At 43.0% G+C, this 25,210-nt stretch overlaps 1 protein-coding gene across 2 annotated transcripts in view; it reads left to right on the forward strand.

Annotated features, from left to right (window-relative positions):
* The window catches only part of LOC145345167 (AFG1-like ATPase), a 129,455-nt gene extending 105,793 nt beyond the window's left edge, over nucleotides 1–23,662 (forward strand). Inside the window, exons 11-13 of one of the 2 annotated variants that reach the window (XM_080192863.1) lie at nucleotides 16,484–16,624; nucleotides 17,764–17,877; nucleotides 23,022–23,662. In XM_080192863.1, the coding sequence (XP_080048989.1) occupies nucleotides 16,484–16,624; nucleotides 17,764–17,877; nucleotides 23,022–23,150 (384 nt within the window). In that variant the 3' untranslated portion in view covers nucleotides 23,151–23,662. The remainder of the gene's footprint in view (nucleotides 1–16,483; nucleotides 16,625–17,763; nucleotides 17,878–23,021) is intronic. The other variant, XM_080192864.1, reaches the window with a different exon arrangement.
* The last annotated feature ends 1,548 nt before the right edge of the window (nucleotides 23,663–25,210 follow it).

Below are 25,210 nucleotides of genomic sequence, written 5' to 3' on the forward strand. Positions count from 1 at the left end.
GGTAGACAATTCTGCAAGGTCTGGTGGCCTACACCCTAGGGTATTAAAGGAAATGGCAGGAAACATAATGGATACAATCGTTATGATATTCCAAAATTTCCTGGATGCAGGAAAGATTCCAATAGATTGGAAAAATGCTAATGTAACACCCTTGTTCAAAAAGGGAGGGGGAGAAAGTAGGAAATGTAGAGTTTAACCTGTCTTGTTGGGAAACTGTTAGAATCATTATTAAAGAAGTAATAATAGGACATTTGGAAAGTCAAAATGCAATCCATCAGTGTCAGCATGGTTTTATGAAGGACAAATCATATTTAACTAATTTACTAGAGTTGTTCAAAGATGTAACAAGCTAAGTAGATAATGGGGGATCATATCAATGAAGTATATCTGGACTTCAGGAAGGCGATTGATAAGGTGCTGCACAGGTTAATACACAAGGTAATATCACGTTGGGATAGGGATAATTTATTAACTCGAGTAGAAGACTGGCTAACTGACAAAAGGCAGAGAGATGGGATGAATGGGTCTTTTTCTGGTTGGCAGGATGTAATTAATGGGATGCCACAGGGTTCAGTCCTCGGCCCCAACTATTTACAATGTAGATTAATGCCTTGGATACAGGGATAGAAGGTAATATAGCCAGATTTGCAAATAATACTAAAATAAGTGGGATAGTAAGTTGCAATCAGGAAATAAGAAATTTACAAATGAATATAAATAGGTTAGGTGAGTGGGCCAAAATGTGGCAGATGGAGTTTAACGTGGATAAATGTGACGTTATCCATTTCGTTTGGAAAAATGGAAAGGCAACTTATTTATCTAAATGGAGGGAGACTTAGGGATGCAGAGGGATCTGCATGTCCTCATGCATGAGTCACAGAAGACTGATATGCAAGTACAGCAGGTAGTAAGGAGAGCGAATGAAGTATTTAGTGAAAGAAGTTGAGTATAGAAGTAAAGAAAAGTTGCTGCAACTATACAAGGTGAGACTGCACCTGGAGTACTGTGTACAGTTTTGGTCCCTTTATTTGAGGAATACTGTTGTGGCATTGGAGGCAGTTCAGAGGAGGTTCACCAGGTTGATTCCAGAGCTAAGGGTTTTGCCATATGAAGAGAGATAGGGCAGTTTAAGCCTATACTGTCTCAAGTTTAGAAGAATGAGCGGAGATTTAGTTGAGGTAGATAAGAGGGATTGACAAAGTAGAAGCAGCGCGGAGACTTCCATTTGTGGGGCAGTGTAGAACAAGGGGGCATAGTTTTAGGATAAGGGATGGCAGATTTAAAACAGATGAGGAGAAATTAGTTTTCTCAGATAAAGGGTTGTAAATCTGTGGAATTCACTACCCCAAAGTGCGGTGGATGCTGGGACAGTGAGTAAATTTAAGGAAGAGATAGATTTTATTACTGGGTTGAAGGGTTATGGAGAACAGGCAGGAAAGTGGAGTTGAGGCTGAGATGAGATCAGTCATGACCATATTAAACGGTGGAGCAAGCTCGAAGGGCTGAATTGCCTATTCCTGCTCCTAGTTCTTACGTAAATTGGTCTTGATAATGTTTTTAAAAGTTGAGAAACCAAGATGCTGTGGCGGGGATTTCTTACTCTATTAACTTAATCACGTCCCACTGCTGACCCTGTGGACTCTGCAAGCAGCTTTTCTCATGTTCCCCCCCACACCCCTTCACCGTACCCGCAACTTGCATCTTTCATCATCTTTCACCACTTGCCAACAAGATCATCATGTTTGCACTGTGGCAGTAACCACCAGATCACATTTTGTCCGAACCCCTACTCCACTGGCACTTTCTTCCCCTTTGAGCATTTCACCTTCTTCCACCCCTTTCACCTGCCTTTCAAAGCCCATGTACTATAAAGTGCCTTTCACAACCTCAGATTCTGTATCACCCTCCCAAGTACGATAATAGTGTTAGCACCAAGATGTATTTATTGCTTTGAGCTTCATGTTGCCACCAAACTTGTTTAAATGGTCTCTTTAAATGCTGAAATTGACACAATTTCAGTTGCTTCTGCTTTACCACAAACGGTTGTTAATAATTAAATGATGCTGGTCATTGCAAGCGATAGTGAATAATAATGCCACGATGCTGATCTGGAAGGAGAAAACCAACAATCTAGTGCCCAAACATGCAAAGGTGCCTCCAGCACCAGTATACTTCCAGCTTGTTTTTGCTGTGTTTTGGCAGATTAATAAATAGCCATTTTGTTGAAACGTAATGACTGATGTAAAAGCACCTTCAGAGTCAGAGCACTTTACTTCCTGAAAACCCACAGCACTCCTCTGCCGAGAATAACTAATGCAGCCAGACAAAAGACTCAACTTCCCACTAAACAGTGCAGAACATGTTGAGGTGAAGAAAAGGAATAATAATCCTGGAGTTGAAATGATGCTGATGGAGCATGCATTAAATCATTCCATTTTCGTAAGGAAAAGTACCATGGGAGAACAAAAGGTATGATGTGAACAACTCTGATGTGCTAACTGAAGTGGGCTGCTGATGAAAAGCCGAAGCTCATTGTGTTGCATGTTTCTACTTTGACACATCAGCCTCCTAAAGGAAGTAAGCTTTTAGCCATAATAAGAATTGCACTTAAAGCCTTGTATGATTTGTCTCTCTTTATGGTAGAAACTATATTGGTACTTTTCCTGCAATGAATAATTTAGAGTCAAAAGATTTAAGTCCACCTTATAAGTAAAAATCAATCTTTGTTGTCTGCAATATCACTCAACAAAGTCACGCATCTCATTGTCATTGGCTTTGGATTTTTGTAATGTGCTTCTGTAACTCGTTCCTTATTTCTCAGTATCTATTGCACTTACTACACCAGCCATATAAATACTGTGGCTTAAAGAGCAAGTCAGATACTGGGAATTCAACAATGAGTCACTTACCTCCTGACTCTCCAAGGCCTGTCCATCATCTACAAGGCACAAGTCAGGTGGAATACTCTCCTCTTGAGTGAGTGCAGCTCCAACAGCATTCAAAAAACTCTATCATCCAGAACAAAGCAACCCACTTGGTTTGCACTCCACCCACCATCTTAAACTTTCACTCTCTCCACCAGCGACGCAAGTGGCAGCAGAATGAATGATTACAACTTAGAAACATAGAATTTGGGAGCAGGAGGAGGCCATTCGGTCCTTCAAGCCTGCTCCACCATTCATCACAACCATGGCTGCTCGCTCAACTCAATAGCCTAATCCTGCTTCCTTCCCATAACCTTTGATTCTCCTTGCCCCAAGTGCTATATCTAGCTGCCTCTTGAATACATTCAAAGTTTTGGCATCAACTACTTCCTGTGGTAATGAATTCCACAAGCTCACCACAGCGAAAAAATGTCTCCTCATCTCCAACCTAAATGGTCTACCCTGTGTCCTCAGACCATGACACTCCTCTCCCGCCCTCCCACAAATTGGAAACATCCTCCCTGCATCTATCCTGTCTAGTCCTGTTAGAATTTTATGTCTCACTGAAATCACCCCTCTCATTTGTCTAAATTCCACCGAAAACAATCCTAACCTAGTCAATCTCTCCTCATACATCAGTTCCACCATTACCAGATTCAGCCTGGTAAGCCTTCACTGCAGTCCCTCAAGAACAAGAACATCCTTCCTCAGAAAAGGAGACCAAAACTGCACACAATATTCTAAGTGTGGCCTCGTAAAGGTCCTGTATAACTGCAACAACACATCCCTGCTCCTGTACTCGAAACCTCGTGTAATGAAGGCCAACATACCATTTGCCTTCTTTACCACCTGCTGCACCTGCATGCTTACTTTCAGTGACTGGTGCACAAGGACGCCCAGGTTCTGCTGCACACTCCCCTCTCTCAATTTACAGCCATTCAGGTAGTAATCTGTCTTCTTGTTTTTTCTTCCAAAGTGAATAACTTCACATTTATCCAAATTATACTGCATCTGCTGTTGATTTGCCACTCACCCAACCTGTCCAGATTATGCTGAAGGATCGTTGCATCCCCGTCACAGTTCATCCTCCCACTCAACTTGGTATCATCAAACTTTGAGATGTTACATTTTGTTCCCTCATCCAAATCATTAATATATATTGTGAATAACTGGGGTCCCAGCACCGATCCCTGTGGCACCCCACAAATTACTGCCTGCCAATTTGAAAAGGACCCATTAATTCCTACTCTTTGTTTCCTATCTGCCAACCAGTTTTCTACCATCTCAATAGACATCCCCCAATTCCATGTGCTTTAATCTTGCACGATAATCTCTTATCAGGACTTTGTCAAACATTTTCTGAAAGTCCAAATATACCACGTCAACTGGCTCCCCCTTGTCAACTCTACTAGTTACATCTTCAAAGAATTCCAACAGATTTGTCAAACATGATTTCCCCTTAATAAATCCATGCTGACTGTGTCTGATCCTGCCACTGCTTTCTAAATACTCAGCTATAAAGTCCTTGATAATGAATTTGAGAATTTACCCCACTACAGATGTTAGGCTCACTGGTCTATAATTCCTGTTTTCTCTCCTTCCCATTTTGCATATTGGAGTGATGCATTGTAGCAACTCACCAAGGTTTCTTGGGCAACACCTTTCAAACCCACTACCACCAATAAAGGACAAAGGCAGCAGAGGAACCGTATTACCTGCAAGTTCCTCTCCAAGCTACACATCATCCTGACTTGGAAATATGTTACCATTACTTCACTGTCGCTGGGTCAAAATCACAAAATCAGTTCTGCACTGGACTATCACCCTAAGAAACTGATAGTTTTGGTCAAGTAACACATAGTGGCACCAGTTATGAAACAGAACTAAGTCGAGATATGTGTTTCATAAATTATTGATCTTTGACATATATAGTCATTTTATGTAACATACATTATTTATTACTCATCGTTCAAAATTGATTTATTAGTGTCACAAGTAGGCTTGCTTTAATACTGCAATGAAGTTACTGTGAAAATCCCTTAGTTACCACACGCCGGCGCCTATTTGGGTACACCAAGGGAGAGTTTAGCATGGCCAATGCACCTTTCAGATTGCGGGAGGAAACCAGAGCATCCGGAGGAAACCCACGCAGATATGGGGAGAATGTGCAGACTCCACACAGACAGTGACCCAAGGCGAGAATCGAACCCAGAACCCTGGTGCTGTGAGACGGCAGTGCTAACCACTGTGCCACCATGCCGCCTAATAGGAAATAATAGATACAAAGCAACAATGTCAACATATTTGCTATATTCGCCATCAGTGTTTGTTACTGGGTGCTGCTAATGAGCTGCAAAGTTCAAATGTTACGAGTAAACTGTTGGCTGGAGAGCTTTTGGCTGACTCTAGTGGAAATGTGTTTTTTGCAACCAGCTTTCCAATATCTTTTTATCAGGTGAAAAATAGCGTAACTTCCTCTCACACACCTCTGTGATTTGCCTGCATATCTATCTCACTCCAACTGTTGGGAAGCTTATGCTTAATCCCAGCAAAGTGATCACCCCTTTTTTATTTCTAAGCTCCACTCACGTGGCCTCATTCAAAGAGCCTTCTAGTACATCCTCATTACTGCAGTAATGGTCTGTTTTATCAATAATTCAATGTCCCTTCCTATCACACCTGAAACTTCTGTACCCTGGAATGTTGACTTGCCAGTCCTGCCCTTCTTTCAGTCATACCTCAGTGATTGTAGCAATATCGTATTTCCATATGCTGAACAATGCCCTTAAATTCATCTGAATTACCAGTCAGGCTGCTCACATCAAAATTGGTGCAATTTAGCTTTCTAATCCTCCTACATGCCTTATCGTGCCAATGTCTTCTCTGCTTGCTGGACAGTCTTCTACAGTTGGCTGAACCTCACCTCAACTGCCCATCTATTCTGCATCCTATTCCCTGCCAAATTAGTTTAAAACCTCTCCAACAGCACAGGCATCCCTCTCACCAAGGATATTGGATCGGTTCCAATTCAGGTGCAACCTGTCCAGTTTGTACAGGCCCCATCCACCCCAGAAATTGTCCCAGTGATCCCAAAACCTAAAGGGTCCTTCCTACACCATCCCTTTAGCCACACCTTCATCGGACTTAGCTTCCTATTCCTATACTCAGTCATGGCACTGGAAGTAATCCAGAGATTACAATTTTAGAAATCCTGCTCTTTAATCTGCTACCAAACTCCCTAAATTCCTGTTTACATCATCCCTTTCTCTACCCATGTTATTGGTACCAGCATGTACCATGACCACTGGCTGTTCACCTTCCTCCTTCATAATACCCTGCAGCTGCTTTGGGACATCCCAAATCCTGCCATCCGGGAGGCAACATACCATTCGAGGTTCTCTTTCGTGGTCACAGAAATGCCTGTCGTCTCCTCTTGCAATTGAGTCCCCTATCACTAAAGCTCTCCCAGTCTTCTAGAAAACCTCCAGAAATTGTTTCTCATTTGCAAAGACATCCATTGACCACTACTCGTTGGACAGGATTTTCCTATCTCATCCTTACTCGCCCCACTGTGAGCGAGAATGGAGAATTTGGCGCTGAGCTGAAGTTCTATTAACTGCAGCAGCACTGGAGAATCCCAGGCTTAAACAAAGTTGGAGGTTTTCGTTGTTTGTTTCCTGTCCCTGAGTCTTTGGATCCAACCTGCCATCTTCTCCTGTTATCCCATGAGTTCTTACTTTTCTGACCAGCCTACCATGTGGGATCTTATCAAATGGATTTCTGAATCCATGTAGACAATTTCCACTGCATTACCTAATCAAGCTTCCTTGTTACTTAATCAAAAAGTTCTATTAAGGCATGTAAGACAAGATCCTCCCCTAACAAAACCATGCTGACTTCTCTGATCAACTCATGCCTTTCTAAGTGACAGTTTATCCTGTCTCTGAGAATTGTTTCCAATAATTTGCCCACTACTGAAGTCGAACTGACCAGCCTATAGCGTTCTGCCCTATCCTTCATGCTCTTTTTAAATAATGGCACAACATTTGCACACCTCCAATCCCTGGTACCCCACCTGTATCTTGTGCCTGAGATATCAACAGCCTGGGATACCATCCATCTGGCCCTGGTGATTCACCCAACTTCAAAGTCCCTCCAGTACTTCCTCTCTCACTATGCTTATTGTATCTAATATTTCACACGCTTCTTTAAATAGAAGTTAAATCATCCCTCCTTAGTGAAAACAGAGACAAAGTACTCATTGAGAAGCCTGCCCACATCTTCTGAATCAAGCTACAAGTTACCATGTAAATCTCCGATGGGCCTTACCTTTTATTAGTTAGTCTCTTGCCCTTAGTACATCAGTAAAGGATCTTAGGATTTTCATTGATTTTACAAAGAACATTACAGCACAAGAAAAGGCCATTCAGCCCTCCAAGCCTGCATTAACCATGCTGCTCAACTGAACTAGAACCCCCTACCCTTCCAGGGACCATATCCATCTATTCCCATCCTATTTATGTATTTGTCAAGACACCTCTTAAAAGTCACTAGCGTATCCGCTTCCACTACCTCCTCCGGCAATGAGTTCCAGGCACCCACTACTCTGTGTGTAAAAAATCTGCCTCGTACGTCTCCTTTAAACCTTGCCCCTTGCATCTTAAACCTATGCCTCCTTTGTAATTGACTCTTCCACCTTGGGAAAAAGCTTCTGACTATCCACTCTATCCATACCTCTCATAATCCCATAGACTTCTTTCAGGTTGCCCCTCAACCTCCATCGCTCCATTGAGAACAAACCAAGTTTCTCCAACCTCTCCTCATGACTAATGCCCTCCATACCAGGCAACATCCTGGTAAATCTTTTCTGTACTCGCTCCAAAGCCTCCACATCCTTGTGGTAGTGTGGCAACCAGAATTGAACACTATTTTCCAAATGCAGCCGAACTAAGCTTCTATAAAGCTGTAACATGACTTGCCAATTTTTAAACTCAGTGCTCTGGCTGATGAAGGCAAGCATGCTGTATGCCTTCTTAACCACCTTCTCCACCTGCATTGCCACCTGTCAACATTTTTCCTTATCCTCATTCTGCTTTTCTAATTTCCATTTTTACTTTACCGCTGTACATTATAAACTCCTGTAGGCTCACTACAGTATTAAATCTTTTGTGACTGTCATAAGATTTGTTTTCTTGCTTTATCTTGACCTGTAAGCTTGTGGATAACCGGGGGCTCTCGATTTTACAGTACTTCCCATTTTCCTTTGGGCACAGTGTAAACATGTCCCCACTTAAAATTTTGCCTTTGAATACCTCCCACTGCTTTGACATAGTTTTTCTTTCTAATAGCTCTATACAGTCCACTCTTACCAGCTCATCTTTCCACTTTGTAAAATTTGTCTTCCTCCAGTTTAAAACTTGTACTCCTTTCTTCATGAAAACAGCCATTTGTTACCTCGAGCACGCGAAGCAGGATTTTCCCTCCAGAACAGGAAGCAGAGGTTGGGATTGTTTCTGGGTGAAAACCCACCTCAAGTCACTTATTGTGATTTTCACTGGGGTGCGTCTTTAATTTGACTGAAGATGAGCTCTCTCAGGCCCTTGAAACGACAGGGCCAGGTGTAGCAGACTGGAGTAGTGGGTAAGTAAGGGAGAGGGCACTTCATGTTAAAATGGCCCTCTTTCCAATGTTTTAAATTGTTATTAAGAAAAGGGTTTTGCAGCCAAGCCACCACTCTTAAAGGGGTTAGGAGGAGGTTCCTCTACGGAGTGACCTATTGCTGCGTGTCTCCTAGGGATACAGAGAAGACTTAAAGGCCTACTTGCTATCCTCCACTTTGAAAATCTCTATAGACCTCCTTAGTTGGCTCTTAATGAGCCATGATGGTTACCCACCACATCCTTCCATGAAAATTGCCCGCAAGTGGAATGGAATCTCTGTTCCAACTCTGCTGGAGACCGACACTTCAGCCCTCGGTATTTAGCAGTTTATCAGATTTGATGTGAGCTTAGAGGTCTAGAAGTAAAGGCCTAGAAGTCCTCTCTGCATCCCTAGGTGATGAGCAACAGTAGGTCACTCTGTAGAGGAATCTCCTCCTAACCTCAGTCAAAGTCAAGAATGAGAAAATTCTATTCAGTTCAGTGAAAGTTGTTACTTTTAATATTCTAGACTGGGGATTGGACTGCATCTTTTAAGTGTCCCAATGCTTTGCTCTCTGTCTTTCTTTCAGATACGTTATATCTTCTCGAGGCACTTTTTCTATAATAGTGATTTAAACTTAACTTCCACTAATCTAACTCTCCTCTTTTCCTCCTTTCCTGCTGAGTTTAGAGTAATATTTTTGATCTGACATATATATATATCTATTATCATCTGTCATCAAGAACAGCTTCTTCCCTGGTGCCATCAGACTTCTGAATTTTTTTAATTCTTTCATGGGATATGGGTGTCACTGCTGGCCAACATTTATTGCCCATCTCAAGTTGCCCACGGGCAATTGAGAGACAACCATATTGCTGTGGACCTGGAGTCACACGTAGGCCAGATTTCCTTCCCTAAAGGATTTAGTGAACCAGATGGATTTTTTCTGACAATCGACAATGGTTTTATGGTCCTTAGTACAAAGAACAGCACAGCACAGGAAACAGGCCCTTCGGCCCTACAAGCCCATGCCGCCCATTTTAACACACTCAGTGAGTGCCCCACTCAAGTCCCTCATCACTCGTCCATGCTCCCGTCCACCTCCAGTGGAACTCCACAATAAAGGGGGTGGATTCCTAATTCCAGATACTTTTTATGGAATTCAAATTCCACCAGTCACCTGGCCGCAGAACATTAGCTGAGTTTCTCGATTAATAGTCTAGCAATAATATCACTAAGCTCTTGCCTCCCCATATATTAAGCTGATATTTCTCAACTCCTAGCTATGAGTGTAACACTATACTCTGTCTCCTTCTTTCCTCTCCCCTATGTGAACAGTACGCTTTGTCTGTATAGCGCATGAGAAACGATACTTTTCACTGTATCCCATTACATATGAAATAATAAATCAAAATCAAATATATGCAAGATTTTGCATCCCCTGTAAGCTTTTGTTGCTCATGTCAGACTGCTTCCAGTCACAGTTTTGTATCATGTCTACCTTCAACGTGTCTGTGTGTCACAGTTTTTTGTCACATTTTCAAACGTTTGCTTGCAGTGTTTTTATTAGCTGACTCGTAACTTTTTTTCATATTCTCAATCCTGCTTGACCTAACCTGCCCGTGTGACCAAGCCTCTCTTTTGTCAGAGAATTTTACAGCACAGAAGGAGTTTATTGTGCCTGTATTAGCTCTCTGAAAAAGCTCTCCACTTAGTCCGCATGTTCTTTAAAATAATTAAACAATTTATTCACTTCCCTTTTAAAAACTATTGTGGACTCTGCTTCCACTAGACTGTCTAGTAGGACGTTCTGTTTTCTAACAACTCTCCATGTTAAAAAATAGTCTTTCTAACCTTTCCTTTGGCCTCTTGCTTACAGTATTAAATTTAAGGCTTTTAATTTGAGTCACCAGTTGATAGAATTAGATTTTCCTGATTTACATTCATAATTTTCCACGGTACTATCAGAACTCCTTACCTTTTTTCTGTAAGAGGCCAAGTTTCTAAGGAGATCAGGTTTCTCTAGTCAATCCTCATTACTAAAGCTTTTCATTTTTGACATTTCTGAAATAAATATGTTAAATGCCTTATCCCTAGCCTTGAGATTGTTCCTAAAGTTAAGATGCTCTTCGTTCTAGCTCCATCTCCCAGCTTAGCCAGCACTCCAGCAATTTTATCATCCTTCACAACTTGAAACTTATAGTTACTTCTTTCCCCTAATCAACACGTTAATCTAGCTTTGAATTTTTATTTTACTTGTAGTTTCTTCTGTCTGAACCCCTTTTTATTTGATAATTAATTCCCCACAAGCCCTTTCGTGCTCCAAAGAAGGCTGCTTTTATTTAACTAATTTGATGAAATTCTGAGGGTGGATTTAACTCATTTATTCAAGAGATGCCGATTGGCATCTTTTACTTTACCATTAGCCTGGAGAGGGATTATTAATTTAATTTGTGGGAATTATGCTGATTCTTTGCCTAGCACCAACCACCGCCCGCACCCCCCCCCCCCCCCCCACAACAATCAAAAAGCTAAATTTGGTTTATTTAACTTTAACTTTCAACAGCTCTTTTTTAAATTGCAAAGATTCATTACATTTGATCATTTTGGTAAAGCCTGCTTTGAGGTTTTGGTTGTAAGTTAACGACTACTTCCTTCTCAGTCCTTCCACATCACAGAACCACCTTCCTTCCAGTGGCGTAGTGGTTATGGACTAGTAATTCAAAAGTCCAGACTAAACCTATGGTTTGCACTGCTGCTTCACAGCGCCAGGGGCCCGGTTCAATTCCAACCTCATGCTACTGTCTGTGTGGAGTTTGCATGTTCTGCTTGGGTCTATGCAGGTTTCCTCCAAGTGCTCCGGTTGCCTCCCAAAGATGTGGGAGTTAGGTTTATTCGTTATGCTAAATTGCACCTTAGTGTCAGCGGGACTGGCTAGGGTAAATACGTGGGCTAATGGGGATAGGGCCTGGTTGGGATTATTGTCGGTGTCAGTGCCTCCTTCTGCGCTGTAAAAATTCTATAAACCTCCAGGCAGCATGGGTTCAAATTCCACTGCAGCAGTTGATGAAATTCAAATTCAATTAATTAAATCTGAAGTGAAAATTTGTTTGACGACCAGGAAAATGTCACCAATAGTCATAAAGCGTCCTTTGGGGAGGGAAATCTGCTGCCTTTACCTGATCTGGCCTATATGGGACCCACAGTCCTGTGCAATGGCCTAGCAAGCCACTAGGTTCAAGAACAGTTAAGAATGGATAATAAATGCTGGCCTTGCCACTGATCCTGTGAAAGAATAATTTTTTAAAAATTCCTCTTTCTTCAATACTTCCAAAACTACCAAATGGCATGATCCTATCCCTTGCCCAAATATTGCTACATTATTGATAACTTTCTATATTTTCGTACATCCGATGCTGGGGCATTCCATTGCAGATGTCGAACTTGAAAATATCACAGAAGCTAAAGAATATTCGGGTGACCTACCTAGAACAATGGAAGATAGTGTTGTCGTGGAGGTCAACAATAGTCCCGGGCCATCACTGCAAGCGTTCCTCAGGGTAGTATCTGGGAGGCCTGACACTCTTCAGTTGTTTCAACAACCACTTCCTTCCACAATAAGGTCATAAAAGAGGATGTTCTTGATGATTGCACATTGTTCAGCACCATTCACGACTCCCCAAATACTGAAGTGGTCCATGTCCAAATGTTGCAAGACCTGGCAATAGCCAGCATTGGGCTGATAAGTGGCAAGTAATATTCATGCCGCACAAATGCCAGGCAATGACCATCTCCAACATGAGAGAATCTAAACACCTCCTTTGACATTTTTGCCTTTGCTGAATTCACTACTATCAATTTGCAGGGTAGAGTGGGTCACCATTAACCAGAAACTGAACTGGAACAGCCATATAAATAGCATGGCTACAAGAGCAGGGGAGAAGCTAGAAATTCTAAAGAGAGTAACTCACCACCTGATCTCCAAAGCCTATCCACAAGGGATAAGTTAGGGGTGTGATGGAATACTCCCTTGTCTGGATGAGTGCAGCTTCAACAGTCCAGGACAAAGGAACCCACTTGTTTTCTACCCCTTCCATAAACATTCACTCATTCACCATCAATGATGTGCACCACCTACAAGGCGCACAGAAGGAACTCACCACAGTTCCTTCAGCAGCGTCTTCTAGACCCACAACTACTACAATCTAGAAGGACAAGGGCTGCAGATACCTGGAAACATCACCACCTAGGAGTTACCCTCCAAGTCACTCACCAATTTGACTTGGAAATATATCGCTGTTCTTCACTGTCTCTGTGTCAAAATCCTGGCCCCCCTCTAATAATACTGTGAGTGTTCCTACACTACCTGGACTGCAGCAGTTCAAGAGAGCAGCTCACCACCATCTTCTCAAGAGTAATTAAGGGCAATAAATGCACACATCCCATAAAATAATTCTTGTTTAACAAAACATAGGCACTCTTACAGTCAAGAACTTACAATTGACCTTTTGCACAGTAGCATATCAAGTTCTATAATGAACTAGTGAATCTAGAGGTTGTATTCAAATAACAATGGCAACTAATTGTCTTTATCTAATTGCCTTTAATTGTCTTGAAGGAAGAGAGGTGGATGGGGAAGTGATACAGGGTGGAACTTCAAGAGCTTTGGGCCAAGGCAGCCGAGTGCAGGGCCGCCAGTGATTTGTGATCAAAACTAGAAATGCTCAAGTGATCCAAATTGCATTGTGGACTTTGCACATTCTGCCCGTGTCTGCATGGGTTTCGTGCAGATGCTCCTGTTCCCTCCCACAGACCAAAGCTGTGCAGGCTAGGTCAGTTGGCCATGCTAAATTGCCCCTTAGTGTCCAAAGATGTGTAGGTTAGGTGGATTAGACATGGTAAATGCATGATGCTATGGGGATAGGGTGGAGTGGAGGGAGTGGGTGAATGATCTTTCGAAGAGTCAGTGCAGACTGGATGGGCTAGCTGGCCTTTTTCTGCTGGATTTGAACCCGGGTCCCTGGCACTGCGAGGCAACAGTGCTAACCACTGTGCCACCATGCCACTCTTTTTTTAGAAACTAGAGAAAGATACAAATTCAAGGGTAGGACAGGGAAAATCTCAAAGGAAGTTATGCCTTGTGCTAGGAAGGTAGGGAAACAGCAGTAAGGATCGTCTTAACCTTTGTAGCAAAAATGTCCGTGAGTTTGTGTGGTTGCAGGTGAGGGTGGAGTGTTACAGAGTCACAGATTATTATAATGCAGAAGAGACCTTTGGTCTATCGAGTCTGCACCGACGCATGAAATTCCCGGAACTACTCAGTGGGTGGATTGGGGGAGGGATTTAAGAAGATAGTGGTCGAGAAGAGAAGTTGGGATTATCTTTGCCTTCCTGGATGACCTTTGAATGGTGGGTGTGTGAATTCGGAACAGGGGTGGTTTTAGCGATGGAGAGTATTGTTCAACCATGTTTTAAGTAGTCCAGCAAGATCTGCTTTCACAGGAAAGTTAGTTATACTGGATGTTAATTCTGTACCTCGTTCCACAGATGCTATCAGATCCACTGTGTTTTTCTAGCATTTTCTGTTTTAATTAGACAGATCTGATGATGAATTCACAGAAGCTGTGGAATTGAATTCAATAAATTGAGTTCACTAAATTAAGTAGGTTTTGAGATAGCACCAGAAAATAACAATGAAAGCTGCTGGATAATCATACGCATGCAAATAGCTCAGGGAAGGAAACCTGCCAAGTTACTCAACCCTGTGTACATGGGATGTAATTGGCCCTGGACAATAAATACTGCCTTACCAGCATTGCACACATCCTAGGATTTTTTTTTCAGGTTACCTTGATTCAGTTCTGAATCATAGAGTCCCTACAGTGCAGAAGGAGGCCATTCAGCCCATTGAGCCTGCACTGACAACAATCTCAGCCAGGCCCTTTCCCCATAACCCCATGCATTCGCCCTGACACTGAAGGGCAATTTAGCATGGCCAATCCACCTAACCCACACATCTTCGGAGTGTGGGAGGAAACTGGAGTACCTGGAGGAAACCCACGCAGACACAGGGAGAATGTTCAAGCTCCTCCCCGACAGTGACCTGAAGCCAGAATTCACCCAAGCCCCTGGTTCTGAGAGGCAGCAGTGTAACCACTATGCCATTGTGCTGCCAGTTGGAGCATTACCATACCAAGGCCAGATTAACTACAACTCCACCTCCACAGCACAATATAACAAAAGTGCTCTAGAATATCATCGGAAACACCAGGGCAGATTTGCTCGGACCATTGCATATTGGATATATTTTGAATTTATTGAGCTGCTTGGAATTTAACAATTACAAAATTCCAACACTGTTAGACCTCATTTTAGGTAAACTACATCAAATTGTCATTAATTTATTTTTTGCCTTAGACCCCGATGCCAATTTAAGATAGCAAATGGACAGAATCGACTAATTCAGGGGTGTTTTCAGCCATTGTGACACAGAGTGCTGTGGGTTGACTTGCCTCCCCCACTCTATTTAGGAAGCTTAACTATCCACACGTTCTGGGTCTTGTATATTTATTTTGTTTCTCTCATTCAGTTTCCTTTTGTCTTATAGTGTCCCTTCTGTCAGTTAATCAGCTCCTGCTTACCATCTAATCACTTCACAGCTCATTCTGTAATTTTTTTACTCCATCCCTTTCCTTCGCTGTGATGTTCATTTGTAGTATCTTTTTGATATTTTGTTCTGATTGAATGGCTATGCCTGAAACATGTAATTTCTCGCCACATCTGTGACTTGAGTGTTTTCAACAATGTATTTTTTCATTTTAGATTTCCAACATCTGTAGTATTTTACTTGCTGAACTCTTTTGGAAGTTTCTTGATTTGCTGAGATGCAAAATTCAGATTTGGATTGGCCACTCCAATGGGCACCTCCTTTCACCCCTGAGACTTGCTTAAGAGTCTGGCTCAGATGGTGTCTGCTCCCCGTAACAGCCATAATTACATCATTTTGAGCAGTTTTAACCTAGAATCATACCGTGAGAAAGAAGGCCATTCAGCCTATTAAGTCTGCACCAACAACAGTCCCACCTAGGACCAATCCCCGTGACTCCATGTACTTACCTTGCTTGTCCACCTGACCCTAAGCAGCAATTTAGCACGGCCAGTCAACCTAACGCTCACATCTTTGGAGTGTGGGAGGAAACTGGAACACCCGGAGGAAACCCACAGGGAGAATGTGTAAACTCCACACAGACAGTGACCCAAAGCTGGAATTGAACCTGAGTCCCTGGCATCATAAGGCAGTAGTGCTAGCTACTGTGCGCCCTGGTTTCCAATCAATTTGGGTTGTTAACTGTGATTGAATGTATTCATAAAAGTTCATCAAATGAGTGCCTACGTCCAATCACCCCACCTTATTTTGCCAATCTATACAATATTTTTATAGGTAATAAATTAGTGCAAAGAAAATGAAATCTAGTGTTTTTAATGCTGCTGTGATTTTTCTTAGGGGCTGCTCACAGCAGTGCCCAAGGAATTAAATTTTAATTCCTGAACACTGCCAAGACAAACATGGGAGTGTAAACTATTCTGTTTGGTTCCAAGTGAAAACCATTGTCAATTCAACGCAAATTGGCATTTGTTGTGGTGACAGTGGGTGGAACATAGACAAATATATGTTGGTGTAATTACATTGAGGTTAAGGCAGAACAGAAGCATCAAGACTCTCTCAGATCTGGTGTAGAACTGAACAGATTGTAGGTATCACAGTGTTCCACTCCTCATCTTTATTGACACAACTTGAAAAAAAAAGCTCTTTGTGTAGTGGGCATAGAACTGAAAATGAAATTACTAATTTATAGCCGAAGGCAACACGCATCAGAATGAAAGTCCATATTATAACCTGGCCCTGCTTTAAATTGTAGCCCCTCGGAGCAAGTGACTACCTGGAAATGGCTAAACATTTTGACACAGTATTTATCCGGAACATACCACTGCTGACTTTGGCACAGAAGACACAAGCACGACGCTTCATCAATCTTATTGATGCCTTTTACGATCACAAGGTTGGATTAATTAGATCACACTGGAAATTATTTTGCTGAAACATCATAATTAACGAGATCTTTGTTCCTAAAGCCATGTTCAGTATGATTCTTAAAATAATTTTTAGTGTTTCCTTGCAGATGCAGAGACCACAGCCTCTGTGTCCAGCTGGAAGTGTGTGCAAGGGTGTGTGAGGCCTAGCAAGCTTCACGTTTAATTATTCAAATAATTGGGTGGATCTTTTCCCAAATTGCATGGAGTGTTGGATCAGATGAGAAAAGCTGTGTGAAACTCACCGGCTTCATGGACACCTTTTCTCTCCTGATTAAACAGCACTGTGACCAATTTTCAAAGTGCTGGCAAGAATCACACAGCCAGCTGGGGGAGCAGGACATAGACACACCAGTGTCACCCAGTATGGTTGCCACGATTAGTTTTGACTTTAGAAAACTAGTAGTGATTTGGGCTGGTGTGATGTCACCTCATCAAGGGGTAGGATACATTGTGGACAGATGCTATGGCACAAAGCCCTTAATTATTATTAATATTTATGTAAAATCGCAGTCTCATGAGATTTAGTGGCCATAATGGGATTCGTGCTCATGGCGAGCAGGGCCATTAGATTCCTCCCATTGTTCGCGCACTTAATGATTTTAATTCAAACCCCGCGAGTGCAATCTAGCTTCCCAACAAACTCCCAGGTGATGGTTGGGTGAAAAAATTCAAACTATTATTTCCTGTTTCCTGATGAAGCATTTTTTCAGCCATTTACCCCATGGCCAGCAGCCTGCTGACATACTCAACCTGCTCCACACACCGAGAGTGGCTACATTTACAAGATTTCAGAGGACCACAGGTGCTCATGGAACTATATATTACATTTATACATGTATATAATTCCACAGATACATATAATACTCAGGAGTCATTGTGTTTGGCAACCAAGAAGTAAGAGACCATATCAAACTCAAAATTTTTTAATGCCAAACTTGTTTCACAATTGATGAGGAAAAAGACTTATTCATGGAGAACAGGCCATTAATTTGACATTATCAATCAGGCACTGTTTAAATTATTTGTGAAGTGTGATTAAAATCTAATGAAAATGTTCCAGTTTAATAGCTCCATAAAGTATGCTGCTTTTCTTGCATTCTGAAAGGTCAGAGTTATCTGCTTGGCTGTAATGCCATTGGAGAGAATGTTTGTTCAAAAGGGTGACACCAGTCCGGAAGATGATGCCAGAGTGTTCATAGATGACCTGGGATTGGATCATGTGAGTGTTGTTTTTTATTTCTCCCATCTCTTTATTTAATATTGCTCAGGTGCAATGGACAGACAGACTCACTGGCATCATAAGAACATAAGAAATAGGAGCAGGAGTAGGCCATCTAGCCCTTCGAGCCTGCCCCGCCATTCAATAAGATCATGGCTGATCTGTCGTGGCTCAGTTCCACTTTCCCGCCCTCTCCCCATAACCCTCAATCCCCTCTCTTATCAAAAACCCATCAACCCGCTTCTTAAAAATATTTAGCGAGGTAGCCTCCACCACTTCAACGGGCAGAGAATTCCAGAGATTCACCACCCTTTGAGTGAAGAAGTTCCTCCTCAACTCCGTTCTAAACCGCCCCCCCTTTATCTTGAGGCTGTGCCCCCTAGTCCTACTGTCTTTTTTGAGCGGGAAGAGTCTCTCCACCTCTATCCTATCCATCCCATTCATCATCTTATACGTCTCAATGAGATCGCCCCTCATTCTTCTAAACTCTAACGAGTACAAGCCTAGTTTATTCAGCCTCTCCTCATAGCTCAACCCCTTCAACTCCGGCATCAGCCTAGTAAACCTCCTCTGCACTCGCTCCAAGGCCAAAATATCTTTGCGCAGGTGCGGCGCCCAAAACTGCACACAGTACTCCAGCTGCGGCCTCACCAATGCCCTATACAGCTGCAGCAAGACCTCCCTACTTTTATATTCAATCCCCCTCGCTATGAAGGCCAGCATCCCATTAGCCTTCCTGACCACCTGCTGCACCTGCAAGCTGGGTTTTTGCGACTCATGCACAAGGACCCCGAGGTCCCTCTGCACCGTCGCCTGCTGCAGTTTTTCGCCACGTAAGTAATAGTCCTTCCTACCATTCTTCCTACCAAAGTGGACCACCTCACACTTGCCAACATTAAATTCCATTTGCCATTTCCTGGCCCATTCGCCCAGCCTATCTAGATCCTTCTGCAGACTCTCCACACCCTCCACACAATTTGCCGTTCCCCCAATCTTGGTGTCATCAGCAAATTTCGACACCATACACTCGGTTCCCTCCTCCAGATCATCTATATAAATGGTAAAAAGCTGAGGCCCCAGCACCGACCCCTGGGGCACTCCACTAGTCACCATCCGCCAATCCGAATAGCACCCGTTGACCCCCACTCTCTGCCTCCTATTTGACAACCAATCCTCTATCCACGCTAACACCCTACCCCCAACTCCATGTCCCCCGACCTTCTGCAATAACCATCCTCTTCACTCGGGAGATCAGAACCCCACCCCTGTGGGCTGCACTTTACATGCCCCTGCTGGACAGGGGCAGCATGTTAAATTGGGTGGGCTTTTGCCCTCGCCCCAGCACTTTCCCATTAACCCCCAAGTCAAAATTGGCAGCCAACCCTGCCATATTTACATAGATAATCAGGGGTCAATTAAGGAGTCTTGTTACCAAGCCAGTTTTTTTATTCATTTGTGGGACATGGTGTCGCTGGCTTGCCAGAATTTATTGCCCATCCTGAGTTGCCCGAGGGCATTTGTGAGTCAACCACATTGCTGTGGCTCTGAAGTCACATGTAGGCCAGATCAGGTAAAGACGACAGATTTCCTTACCCAAAGGGCATTAGTGAACCAGATGGGTTTTTCTGACAATTGACAATGATTTCATGGTCATCAGTAGATTCTTAATTCCAGATCTTTTTATTGAATTCAGATCTCACCATCTGCCTTGGTGGGATTTGAACCCGAGTCCCCAGAACTTTGGCTGAGTTTCTGGATTAATAGTCTAGCAATAATACCACTAGGCCATCACCTCCCAAGCCTGATAATATACTGCCCACACTATGAAACATTTGGTATGGGCAGCCAGACAAGAAAGGGCAGCCTAATTTTTTTAACTCCGTTATTCAAAGGGTGGGAAGGAAAGGGGTTCAATCTTTGGGCCCTGATCCGGATCACCCCCCCCTCCCCCCCCAAAATGGTACTCCCCCTCCATCACTTTCTTCCGACCCACCTGCAGCCATAACCCCCCAGACTCTCCCCAGATTGCCAGCTTTGGGGAACCACTGGCCTACTTGCTCCTCGCAGTCCTAGCTGTGATGACTAATGCTTTCTTGGTGCTCCCAGGACTGATGGAGTTGCTAGCCTGTCAGATTGGTCAGCAGTTCCAGAGGGGATGAAGTTCCACATCGCCCTTGTTAAGCAGCACATTATAACTGTGTGTTAAGCAGGTCAGCTGCACACCAACTTTGCTTCCCGGGAGAGGGGCATCATCACTCAGTAGGAAACTGCACAGTTATCCTGCTCCGTAGAGTTCTCTAGAGTAGGTAAACCCACTCTAATCATAATTGGGTCAATTGGTAAATGGAGAATGGTGGCTGTCATGTTACAAAATAGACCTTCTAATTTTGATTTTGTTTGATTTCCATATTGCTTTTCCACTGTTTTCAATCATAGTTCTAAATTGGGCGACACAGTGGTTAGCACTGCTGCCTCACAGCGCCAGAGACCCACATTCAGTTCTGTCCTCGGGTTACTGTCTGTGTGAAGTCTGCACTTTCTCCCCATGTCTGCGTGGGTTTCTTCCGTGTGCTCCAGTTTTCTCCTACAATCCAAAGATGTGCAGGTTAGGTGGATTGGCCGTGTTGAATTGAACCTAGTGTCAGAGGATTAGCTGGGTAAATGTATTGGATTACAGGAATAGGGTCTGGGTGAGATACTGGTCAGTACAGACTCGATGGACTGAATGGCCTCCTTCTGTACTGTAGGGATTCTTTGATTCAACTAGAAACACAGCAGATTAATTGCCAAACTTTGCAGTCAGAAATATGGTAACTACTAGCTGAGTATCTAAGATTTATGGTCTATATATTAGATTTTTTTTAAATCCAGCAAACTCTATCAATTATCTACATTAAAAACATAGGACTGGATTTTATGTTCCCCCTGGTGTATTTGAAGGGGGGAGGCATATAAAATCCAGTGAATGACCTTGTTGGAAGAAACAGTGGCTTAAATAATAGTTATTTAACGGTATCGTCCTACCGCCACCAGGGTTTCACTCGCAGTGGGGAGAGGCCCACATCATGCAGGAAGCCCAGCAGCCTTAACTGCATAGGCTGGTGTCAGGCAATAGTTGGGGGTTGGGGATGGGGTCCATCAGTGAGATACGCGCTCTGAGGCCCCTTGTTTTAACTCAACCCTCTAAACTACTGAACCCAACCCCGTATCCTCCCATTCATCCCTCTTGTCCAGCCTCATTCCCCTTGCTGTGACACCTGACCTTGAACTTACCTGTCAGTCCCAGCTTTTCACTGTGGATTGCTTGCAGCTCCAGCAATGGCTCACAGCTCCCTAAGGCGCAACCTCTTCTCATAAATCATTACGGGACAGCTGTTGGGATGGTGGACAGATTCACCCCAATATCCATCCCCTCCCCTCAACCCCTGTCACACCCAGTCTGACATTTTAACCAGGGACAGGAAATACTGAGCTCCATTAGATCCAGCCCATGATTTCTGCACTCACTCTCAGTCATGACACAGGTGCACAGTGGTTAGCACTGCTACCTCACAGTGCCAGGGACCCGAGTTCAATCCCCAGGGGGTCACTGTCAGTGTGGACTATGCACGTTCTCTGCACGACTGTGTCAGTTTTCTCTGGATGCTCTGGTTTCCTCCCATAGACCAAAAGACATGCTGGTTAGGTGAATTGGCCATGCTAAATTCTCCCTCAGCATACCTTATCAGGTGCCGGAGAGTGGTGACTAGGGAATTTTCACAGTAACTTCATTGCAGGTTAATGTAAGCCTACTTGTGACACTAATAAATAAACTTCTTTAACTTTTTCACATGATGACTGATGTTGTTTGATCTCACCTAGTTCATTGTATAATTATATAACAGACTTGGCAGCATCAGAGACACAGACAGGGCTAAGCTGAAGCAACAGAATGATACAACGTCCCGAAGTTTGATTGTTCAGTGCCTGTTTTCAGGTGTAAACTGAACACTTAAAGAGCCACTGGTTTTGTACTAGAAAGAATGGTGCACGTTTTATTCGTTAGGGCAGCCTGTACTTTTGCAGAGTTTTGTCTGAAAATGGCACTGGACCCTTTGCTTATGCAAATTGGACAGAACACCTGTTTCAGACCACTGTGTATTTTTTTAAATTAACTGCAGTATATATTATGATTTAGGGGTCAATGAAGGGGTCAGAAGAACCCTTCCAGTATCTGAAGTCCTACCTGCTACTAAAAGAATATGTGTATGGTTGTTGCAGTCCCAGAAGTTCCTCAAGGAAACAAGCTTTGCCCACCATCTTCAGTTGATTCCTCAATGATCTTGCTTCCAGCATTAGACAATTGGGGCTGTTTGCTGATATTAGTTGTTTTCAGCTCCATTCACAACTCCTCTGATGAAACAGCCCATTTAACCTACATCAGGAATGCTGTGTGTCAACTCATTCTGGACTATTAGTTAGATTTAACCTTCTCTTCCTGCAGAGGTTCTGATTACATTTCAGTGCTCATATCAGATGTTAACCTGGTGCCTGTCTGAAAATGATTTTATTACTTACTTTCATTCATTCGTTAACATATTCATGAGTGATCTACCTGAAGACATATCCTTGGCTTATTGTCTGCCGATGCTTCATCCTGAACCATTTCCTTGGCAGTTTTTTCAGTGATAGTTTGCCATTGGCTTCCACTTTGAGAGGGCAGGGTGAAGAGACGAATGCCTCAGCTGGATTGGGATTCGAACCTGTGTTGTGAGAATTATTCAGAAGTACATGCTAGCCATCTAACCTACTGGGCTAACCAGGCCCCATTACATATATCTATGTAGTAAATGTGTCCAGAATAGAGACATTAAATTGAGGTCCCATGTACGTTCAGGTGAATGTTGATATTTTGTTGAATAAAGACATTATTGAAGGAGAAGTGGAGTTCTCCTGGTGGCCAGGGTAATGTTGTCTTCATTGCTACTGTTAATCCATCGACATTAACATGTTATCAACTAGTTCAATCCATTGCTGTGAAATGATAATCTAAATTGTAACTGTTAAAATACATTTGATGCCTGTGTGGAAGCTGCCTCCAGGTCATAAAAATTGCCTTCATGTCAAGAAGATTTTGACCCCCATTTATTTCCATTTTTCCACAGGCGAAGATGGAAGATATTTCCATTTTTTCTGGAGCAGAAGAAGTATTTGCATTTCAGCGCACGATTTCACGGCTTACGGAAATGCAAACTGAACAATACTGGAATGAAGGTGACAGGGGAAAGAAGTGACAACTGAGTGAAAAGCAAATTTAACTGTAAATCTATCAAAGGCATTCAGCAACCAATCAAATTTTAGTTTAATATAAGAACTTGAGGTGGACTTGTACGTTATTTGTTGGCACTTTGTTCATAGGACCATTGACCTTCTTCCATACAAAGTTTTTAAAGACTGCATGGGCCAAACCTGGTGTGCAGTTGTCTTGAATTTAACAATCAGCTTCCATTGAGTAACCCAAATTTGATATCATCTAACCACTACTTCCTGATTAATCCTCTCTTCTTGTGCTGCACTTCTTCCTCTTGGTGTTGTTCCCATGTTATGAAGTATGACCTCTCACCTAAGTCGCTCCGAAGACAACTGTAAGAAATCACGAACAAGAAAAGGCCACATGCTGTGTCAAATGCACTCCTTCCATACAGTCTCCCAGTGTGGGCTGTATTCATCAATTTAACATCCTCAGGGAAGGCTCTACAAAATATTTGTATATTTAAACCCCGCAAATAAAACGGTTTAAACACAATCTTCAAGGAACTTTTTTTTCCTTTTGTTGGGGGTATAGGTAAATTAATGATACTGCTGTGGACCTGTTGCGGCAATAGGCAAACTGTAGTGGATCCAGGTTGTCCAGGAGGCTGGAATTGATTCGTGCCATGACTGGCTTTTCAAAGCACTTCATAATGATGGATGTCAGAGTCACCGGCTGATAGTCATTAAGGCACATTGCTTGGTTTTTCTTAGGCACCAAGGATGATAGTCGTCTTCTTGAAGCAGATAGGGACTTCAGATTGTTGTAAAGAGAGTTTGAAGATGTCTGTTAAGTTGCAAGTTGATCCGCACAGGAGCTGTCCGGGTACCTCATCCAGGGAGTTGCTTTCTGTGGATTGATGTTCAAGAAAGCTGCTCTGATATCTGCAATGGTGACCGCAGATGCAGATTCATCCAGGGTTTCCAGAGTGAAGGGCATGCTTTCTGACCTCTTGCTCAAAATGGGCGTAGAATGCATTAAGCTCATCAGGGAGAGGTGTTTTGGAACTGGTGATTTTACGTGCCTTCATCTTGTAGCCTGTTATATTTTGCAGACCTTGCCATAGTTGGTGGGGGTCGGGGTAGCTAGCCTGGGACTCTAACTTGGTCCTGTGCAGTCTTTTGGCAACTCTGATGGATCACCTTAGATCGTATCTGGCTTTCTTGTATAGGTCAGGGTCATCTGACTTGAATGCCTCAGACCTGGACTTCAGTAAGCGGTGGATATTCCTGTTCATCCATTGGTTCTGGTTGGGGAACACACGGATTTGCTTCTTTGACATACTTCCAGCTTTTAGTTGGCATGCATCCCCTGCCTGCCTGGGAGGCTCTGAAATTTGGAAATATTCAGTCTGCATGACTGAACTTTCAAACCAAACTCACCAATTCCAAGACCAAAAAGATTGAAATTGTCCATATCCCTACATATTTTACCTGCTAATCCCTCTAACCTACACATCTCAGGACACTAAGGGTCAATTTTAGCACGGCCAATCAACCTAACCTGCACATCTTTGGACTGTGGGAGGAAACCGGAGCACTGGAGGAAACCCATGCAGACATGAGGAGAAGGTGCAAACTCCACACAGATAGTGGCCCGAGCTGGGAATCGAACCCAGGTCACTGGAGCTGTGAAGCAGCAGTGCTAACCACTGTGCTACCGTGCCACCTGTTCTTCCTTGCTGCCCTCAGACTTTCGAATGGATTAACTATATATTAAAATGACACGCTTATCTGTAATTGCAACACTACATTCTGCACCCTCTCCTTTCCTTCTCCCCATATCCTCTATAAATGGTATATGTTGTCTGTATAGCTTGCAAGAAACAAAACTTTTCACTGTACGCCAAAAATAAATCAAAAATCAATCAAATGTGACAATAATTCTAATTAAATTAGGTCGCTCCCCTATTGAGCTTTTGAAGAATGGCATTGAGAAATGTCATGGAAAATCTCACTGAAGGAAGAACTATTCTGGAATGGAGTTAAACATGGGGAGAAGTTATACTTGAGAAGATTTGAAGGAGGAATTAATGCTGCATGA

The sequence above is a fragment of the Carcharhinus amblyrhynchos genome, chromosome 7, assembly GCF_965287045.1.
Source record: "Carcharhinus amblyrhynchos chromosome 7, sCarAmb.v2.hapA, whole genome shotgun sequence".
NCBI lineage: Eukaryota > Metazoa > Chordata > Chondrichthyes > Carcharhiniformes > Carcharhinidae > Carcharhinus > Carcharhinus amblyrhynchos.